This window comes from Chelonia mydas, chromosome 2 (assembly GCF_015237465.2).
Source record: "Chelonia mydas isolate rCheMyd1 chromosome 2, rCheMyd1.pri.v2, whole genome shotgun sequence".
In the NCBI taxonomy this organism is placed as follows: Eukaryota; Metazoa; Chordata; order Testudines; family Cheloniidae; genus Chelonia; species Chelonia mydas.
Genome location: NC_057850.1, coordinates 39,705,808 through 39,714,439, shown reverse-complemented (window position 1 = coordinate 39,714,439; position 8,632 = coordinate 39,705,808). Strand labels below are relative to the sequence as shown.

The 8,632-nt window shown below is 39.3% G+C and overlaps 1 protein-coding gene across 1 annotated transcript in view; it reads right to left on the bottom strand.

Moving 5' to 3' along the window:
- Positions 1–489: 489 nt before the first annotated feature.
- STK3 (serine/threonine kinase 3) overlaps positions 490–8,632 on the bottom strand; it is a 284,928-nt gene continuing 276,785 nt past the window's right edge. The window contains 1 exon segment of the mRNA XM_037892225.2: positions 490–3,662. Coding sequence (XP_037748153.1) covers positions 3,504–3,662 — 159 coding nt within the window. The 3' untranslated portion in view covers positions 490–3,503.

The following is an 8,632-nucleotide window of genomic DNA, read 5'->3' as shown; positions in this document are numbered from 1 at the left end:
ACAACAAAGTTTGGCTCAAGATCTGCCCCTTTCTTCTTCTGGGGGGAGAGGGGGGGATCACATGTAGTGTGGTTACTACAGCCCTAGTAATGTAGTAACACCTGTAGACTGCAACAGCCCTGTAGGGAAGAGACAGCGAGACAGGCCTAGCATAAGGAGCTGCAGTGCAGGAGAGACAATACATGAACTTTCACCCCCAGGCAAGCTCTTTAATTCCCAAACAGGGGAGACTTGGGTGACCTACTATTTATGTCATATATAAACTATCCACCTCCTGGTGGATATCTTGAGCTGGACAGGGTTTCAGAGGTGCTGAGTACCACTGACTTCAACTGGAGTTGGGTGTACGCAGGAATTCTGAAAGTCAGACCCCGAGCACTAAAGAAAGCAATGTTTTGAAATCTGAGACTTAAAGCACACTAAGTGAATGTCAATAACTAGCATGAACATGATTTAGCTTGAGATGGAGTGAACACAACACAACACCCATAAGCGAAAAATAAGTTTTTATTCAGATGTTTAGTGATAAGTAATTATTTTCCAGAGATTTTTATGTACTAAACTTAAACATACAAAATGGGCAGCAAAAAGAGAAAATGCTGGGTTAGAATCTTCCTAAATCTTAATGTGTCCGTAGTTCTTCTGGATTTATTGAAACGTTTGATGTTACAATGTCTTATTTAGCGTACTACCTGATTTCCTTTATAGAAAATGCTCATTCCTCAGTGGAGATAAATGTGGTCATGAACATGGATGCTATGATTTAGTAAATAAACAGGGGAAAGAAAACCATAAAAGTACCCCTCTCTAATATAAAACCTATTTCTAGGTTTTACTCCTTGCACATAACTAAGGGTCTGATCTAGTTCCCCCTGAAGTCTGAGAGGCTTTTCACTCATTGCATCAGGCATCAAAGTTATTGAATTTTATATTAGTTGGGGGATATCAATTCTGAACAGAGAAAATGCCTGCATCTAAGTTACAATATCTCAGAAGCCATGAACTTCCCCATCCCAGGTGGATTATTCCATTTCCAATTTTTACCGTGACTTCTGGCTTTTCTCCTATGTATGTGTATGTGTAAAATTCAGTTGGGTTGCTTCATTTGGAGAGAAAGTGTGGCTTTCACGTAGACTGCAGGTAGAGAAGGGATGCACTTTATGCCCTCATGCCTTTCAGATGTCATTAGAAAAGCTCTAGCCTGTCTAGTGGCCTTTAACCTGGGCCCCCTCTGGGTAAGTATTACACACGGCGTGCACTAAATTGGAAAATTTTCCAGAAGGCACAAAGTCTGAACACAGGGTGTAATCAGATGATGCTACCATATACAAAACCAACATATGCTATTTTTGGTGGGGCAAGTGGAAGAAAATATGGGAAGAGAAAGTTAGCAATGATGCAGAGAGGCTATAGTTGGACAATTACATTAATTGCCTACAAGGCACATTGGGAAAGGGCAAATAAGGCTCTCTCCTTCTTGATGATTCTAAGCTTTCCACACATTCTTTCCATATATTATATCTTTGTGTTTGTATGTACACATCAATGAATTTAAAAAAAGAGATAAAGCAAAGATTTAGAAATTAATTTGAAACAACAGGTCTATATTCAGAAGTCTATGTTGTCATTTTCATAAACTGTATTAGATTTTACCATGCATCACTTCATTGTTTGTTTAGATGTGAGGCAGTAAAAGCACAATATTGGGGCATCTTGATTTACCGTAGGTTTTATGGATCTCTCTTAAGGGTTACTTCCCTTCCTTCTTTGCAAAAGGCAGTTCACATTTTAAAAAATTTAGGAATATATGAGGGTCAGTTAAAATGTATTTGAATTTATGATTTACAAGTTGGAAGTACACACACACACATAGAATAAAAATGATAAGAATGGCCATATACAACTCAAGAAAAAGAATTGGTCCGAGAAGGGTCAGACATATGCTGATCTGTTTAAAACTATTTTTTCCTTGTTTAGTTTTCCTTGTTTAGACTGTTTAAAGATAATGCATGGTTTCCAAAGGCTCATGGTTCAGTATAAATGGTCCACATATGACTATCGTAAATGCCAAGAGGCATGAGATGTTTACTATCTTCCAGAAAACATTTAACAGAAGGATGCCAGTAACCATGGGCACCATTAAAATCTGTATAGCTGCATTTTGCAAGTAATTATCATTATGTCTGACTTCTAGGGAAATATCCGAATACCACAATAATGTTAATTAGGCAAAAGGCAAAAATTATGGCAATATTAATATTAATAGTGACCACAGTCGATGGTTCAGAAAGTGGATCACATTTTCATACAAATGACTGATGTATTTATTGCAATGTGATATATTTCACCTACCATATATTTACACACATGAACCAGAGACAAAAAATGGACACAGATATTAACAAGAGCCTGGTCCTGCATTCCTTATGCACCCAAAACTCTCACGGAAGACTATCGGAATTCTGAGTGTTCAATGAATGCAGGATTAGGAATACTGCAAAACTTTGCTTCTTTTGGAGGCTTATTATGGATTAATACAGGTTTTCCATTGATTTTCTTTGGCTTTTAAATTAGTGTCCCTTACAGCTACATGTCTACAATGCAGAACACCAACAAATAAAATCATACTACAAACCAACCAGGTAAAAAACACTGGCCAAAAAGTGTAGCTGTTGCTTCATTACAAAACAATGGTGCAGAATGATGTTTGAAACTGGTCAGAATGTAAGAATTGCAATAGCAACTAGAAGTATATACCATAGGTGTGACTGCACTTGTTGCTTCTCCTGCCCTATAGAAAAATTAAAACTAAGTAGGCACTTGTTTCCTTCCGTAGTAGGAGGAGAGCACTCAATGTAAGGAAGGGCAGCCCTTAAGCACATGCTTAACTTATCCGTGTCAATGGAACTCGAGCACATGCGTAAATGCTGCCCTGAATCAGGCTTTAATATGGCAGTGAGTTTCTTTTTTATTGCATTCCCATGTTCAATTTAAACTAACCTGACCCTGCTCTCCACCACAACTATCCTAATGACCCCCCCCCCCACCAAGTTTTAAAAAGTAAATGGGCATAAAAATAAATACAATCACCTACGAGTATATAATAAATATGCTACTAAATGGGAGAAAAATATATTGCAACATAAGGCCCTGTAGTGCTGCACAATCATGAAACACTTCAAAATCTTCCAGGTATCCTAAACACTCTCCCATTGTACATCACAGTTACCACTATACAGCTGAGGGGGATCAAGAAAGTAACAGATTAAACTTCTATTACATTAAATATTTGAAAATAGAAGTGTGGTAAACGCACAGAAGAGTTTAATTGTGTTCCACCGTCTTTGCTGAACACCATATACATGTTCTTTCATTGCTCCTTGGTTATGAAGCACAATTTAAAGTTTTAAAAACACCTCTCATAACTATAGGATTCCTTCAGATTTACAATTTAACAAGTGTCCATGTTGACTACTAGCATTATCTTTGAGAGTAAGACAAATTCAGAAATTCTGTTGCCTTCGTTTCTTTGCATCCATTGCATCCAGGATAGGCTGCCTCTTCGCTGTGTATCTTTGACGAAGCTCTTCAATTTCTCGTTCCATCATAGGGTCCAAAGCCGTTAACCTCATTTGCAATTCTTCTAAACTTAGGTTTTTTAACTGTAAATAACAAATAGTAAAGCAAAGCTGTTTAATGAAATTGCTTCCAACAACAAACAAAAGATTGATAACTGTTAATACTAACCATTTGTTTAATTTACCATGGCAAAGTGAAAACAAAGTATCAAAAATAGCAACTAGTGTAGTAGCATGAAAGTACCTACATTCCCATTTACATCTGATATAAAGTAGTTTCAGTGTACCCTGCACATAGACATATGCCTTATGTTGAATCAGTTTGTAAAAAGCATGCATGCCAATTTATGGATGTAATTCTATGGATATGATGGTATCCAGGATAATTACCACACCCAATCAAAAATGACTGGTTGAGCTACAGTCTCCTGTGGAAGCCCTAATTCTCAGATAGACAACATCCACAAATAGTACTATGCCAGACAGTCAAACGTACCTACTGATAAGAATTAAAAGGCTCTTGTATTCCTCAATGGATCACTGCCATATCTACACAGGGCAAACTGCCAACAGAGTGTATAAATAATATAGGAAACAACATCCTGAATTCATGGGAAGGAGTTCGTTATAATCAACCTCTTTTCTTTCTAAGCAGCACATTAACATTTTCTCAGAACATTAATGGGGCCATTAATGGCTCAGGAGTCCTTTAAAAATTAATAATAATGAGGCTATTTACAAAGAAATCGACTCATTTGCATGCTGACTGGTGTGACTAACCAAAGCTGGATTCTTGCCAGGCAGTGGAGCATTGCAGGCATTACTTTCCATGCCTCTTCTTGCTGGAAAGAATCCATAGTTCATAGTTTCATAACTGAAAACAAATAATGGTGAAGTTCATTTTTATTGTCCTGAGGCAGCAAGGTGTCTTTCTGCCCTTCGCATTCCTGTCAGAGTCCTTTTTGTGCCAACTGCCCTTCGCTGGTTGTGAAGATTATCACCACAGTTCAGATGGCAGAAGGAATTTAATGAATTACATAAAGGCCCATCCTAATAAGAGACGTCTATATTTCGTTTGCATGTAAATAAATGTTCTGACATACTGAACAAACACACCACCTAATAATTGCCTACGTCAGGAAAAAAAAAATGACAACACATTTCCTGAATGAACCTGCTTATGAGTCAATATTGAGTTCATGAATCCTGGGCAATTTTTCATCAATACAGTCTAATCTATTTTCCTTGGGGAATAAAATATTACTTTTGATTTCTCTATCAGCATCTGAAGCATACAAATTAACAACACTGCTATTGCTATGTACAATCCCTCTCCCTGTGTTATGACTAGTACTAATACACAATATCACACATGGTAGTAAAGAAAAATGGAGTGTCAGAACTTTAATTAGACACAAAGAGAACTGGTGCAGGAACTAATAAAAAACCATAAACAAGAAACAGAGGAAAACAAGCAGTATGTCATGCAAGACAATACTAGCATTAAAGTTTCTGTGAAAATGAGAGATCAAGGAAGAGTTACTGATTAGGGTCAATCCTACCCTCCTTCCCACACCTCCACAGGGACAAAGGGTCCTATGATAGCAGAACAAATACAGTTCTGTCATTTCTTCAGAAAGAGCCAGGTGGAGGATACCTGTAGCCCCAAGCCAGAGTGCACACCCCCGTGTGCCTCAGAACCAAACTCTAACCAAAGGAGTCATTTGGGGCCAATAGATCTTCAACTATGAAAATCCAAGGCTGCAGCACTGGCCACAGAGCACCCCAAATGTGCTCTGCAGCCTGTTGCCTAGGATTCTTTTCCCGGTTGCACATCTCGCTACTTGGGCTTCCACTGAGTGAAGTGATTAACTAAAATCTAGTTGGATAAGTTGCCCTGCCCTACTTCCAGAAAGGGGCTGGGGGAAAGTGGTCACTATTGCCAGGACACCAAGACACCCATTAATTTAGGAGGAAAGAGGGAAGAAGCTTCTGTTTTTCTGTTCTTGTCAACTGTTAAATGGAAGTAGCATATTAAAAATCATGTGAGTGGGGATATTCTTTAGGGGGCAAGATTGGGATGGGTTTTCAATGTAAAGGGATCTAGGGTACAATGTGGAGGGTTTATGGCCTTAATAGGCATGTATTTAACTGACTCAGAAGAAGTGCAGGAGCTAAGGGGGGCACAGGGAGTTCCTATTTTTCTAAATTCTCCTTAACTCTTCTTTTTGAAACCCATCCATGAGAGGATGGAGAGCTTTGGAGATCCATAGAGAAGTGAAGAAACTACATGATGGGATCCAAGTATAATTTCTTGCCTGTAGGGTGTACCTTTTTTTTCAGGACAGATCTTTATGAGGTTTTCATATGATCTTTACAGTCTGCCCTGGCTCTGACTTGGGTACTCAGCTGCCTTCTCTGGATAGTCACTATAAACACACCAAAAGGATTTGGGTCTCTTTATATATCGTTTGAGACCGATCATCTACTGCTGTACAAAAGATTTTGTATGTGCGGCCAGGGAGAAATGTGACGGGTGCATTTTTATTTAAATCTCAGAAACAGAACAAGTAAACAGAAACAAATGCAGTTTGAAGACCACAGACAGCTAGGCTGGAAATTACAGATTTGAAAAAAGAGAATTTCAAGATCCAAATAATGAGGGATTTTCAGAATGATCTCAGTCATGTCACTGAAGGGATCTAAGCCATTAGAATACTTGTGTGTATCAGTGGATACCACTCTGAACACTGGAAGGGAGAAGTGACTATAAAAAAGCAAGGCACTTCATGTGAAAAAAGAAAGCAGATTTGGCTTGTATCTGACATCAGGTGCGTTGAAGCAGGCATAGCCATAGAAAAGCTAATGTATCAGTGTTTATAGAACGCTATATAAAACAATCATTTTGCCATGATATCCCAAACTGCTAAGTATCATTCTAGAGACAAGATGGGACGTCTGTTGGTGAGAGAGAAAATAAAAGATATTATCTCACCCACCTTGTCTCTCTAATATCCTGGGACCGACACAGCTACAACAACACTGCATACAACTATCATTCTGACCTTTATATAAGCTTCCTTGGTTAACTCAAAGAAATTACTTCTTGGCTTCCACCTGTACTACACAGCATACCTAAAAATCTGCCAAGGCCCAAACATGTGATACGACATGGGACAAAGATGCTAAGTGAGGTACATAAAAAATTAGCCATGCAGGAAACTTAAAATGCTGTGGGATTTGTTCCTTTAGGATAACTAACTTTCTGTTGTCTCAGTAACCTGGTTCATTGACTGTTCCTTGACTTTAGCAAAGCTTTTGACACTGTTTCCCACAGTATTCTTGCCAGCAAGTTAAAGAAGTATGGGCTGAATGAATGGACTATAAGGTGGATAGAAAGCTGACTAGATTGTTGGGCTCAACGGGTAGTGATCAATGGCTCCATGTCTAGTTGGCAGCCGGTATCAAGTGGAGTGACCCAAGGGTCGGTCCTGGGGCCGGTTTTGTTCAATATCTTCATTAATGATCTGGAGGATGGTGTGGATTGCACCCTCAGCAAGTTTGCAGATGACACTAAACTGGGAGGAGAGGTAAATACGCTGGAGGGTAGGGATAGGATACAGAGGGACCTAGACAAATTGGAGGATTGGGCCAAAAGAAATCTGATGAGGTTCAACAAGGACAAGTGCAGAGTCCTGCACTTAGGACAGAAGAATCCAATGCACCGCTACAGACTAGGGACCGAATGGCTCGGCAGCAGTTCTGCAGAAAAGGACCTAGGGGTGACATTGGACAAGAAGCTGGATATGAGTCAACAGTGTGCCCTTGTTGCCAAGAAGGCCAATGGCATTTTGGGATGTATAAGTAGGGGCATTGCCAGCAGATCGAGGGACGTGATCGTTCCCCTCTATTTGACACTAGTGAGGCCTCATCTGGAGTACTGTGTCCAGTTTTGGGCCCCACACTACAAGAAGGATGTGGAAAAATTGGAAAGAGACCAGCGGAGGGAAACAAAAATGATTAGGGGACTGGAACACATGACTTATGAGGAGAGGCTGAGGGAACTGGGGATGTTTAGTCTACGGAAGAGAAGAAGGAGGGGGGATTTGATAGCTGCTTTCAACTACCTGAAAGGGGGTTCCAAAGAGGATGGCTCTAGACTGTTCTCAGTGGTAGCAGATGACAGAACAAGGAGTAATGGTCTCAAGTTGCAGTGGGGGAGATTTAGGTTGGTTATTAGGAAAAACTTTTTCACTAGGAGGGTGGTGAAACACTGGAATGCGTTACCTAGGGAGGTGGTGGAATCTCCTTCCTTAGAAGTTTTTAAGGTCAGGCTCGACAAAGCCCTGGCTGGGATGATTTAATTGGGGATCGGTCCTGCTTTGAGCAGGGGGTTGGACTAGATGACCTCCTGAGGTCCCTTCCAACCCTGATATTCTATGATTCTATCTGATGCAAGCAATTTTCAACAATGAAAGTAAGGAAATACCTAAATTGTGTGGAATGTAAGTAACTGGGATTAAAATGAGTGACAGCCCTCAAAATGAAGCATGCTGCACATTATGTTATTTTTAACATATTTTTGATGTCTCACAGAGGTCTTTCAAACTCATTTTATTCACAAGTAATTCAGTTTACATAGTTTTATTTTGTTTCCCTTTTTTTAAATTATGGGAAACATTTCATGAAATTTCTCTCTGTTTGGGTAAAAAGCAAACTGAATGATCAGCAAAGTCTAAAGATCAACTGACGGAGGCAGAAAAGCCTCTTCTATCAAGATTACCATCAACATTTATACAGGATTAGGCAAAAATCCTGTTTTTTGTTGAATAGAGCCCTGTGTGATTAAGCAGTGTATTGCTCTACCTGATAAAAAAAATTCCTTGAGCAATTACTTTACAGTGAAAAAACTCTCAGAAATTGAAACCATTCTAATTTTGCACTACTGTTAGAAGAGGGGACAACTCTGAATGGAAAAGGCTTCAATTTTGCAAGATACTAATTAAAAGGTAGTTAAACAGGAAACATTTCCTCTTGATTCCAACTCTAAAAGC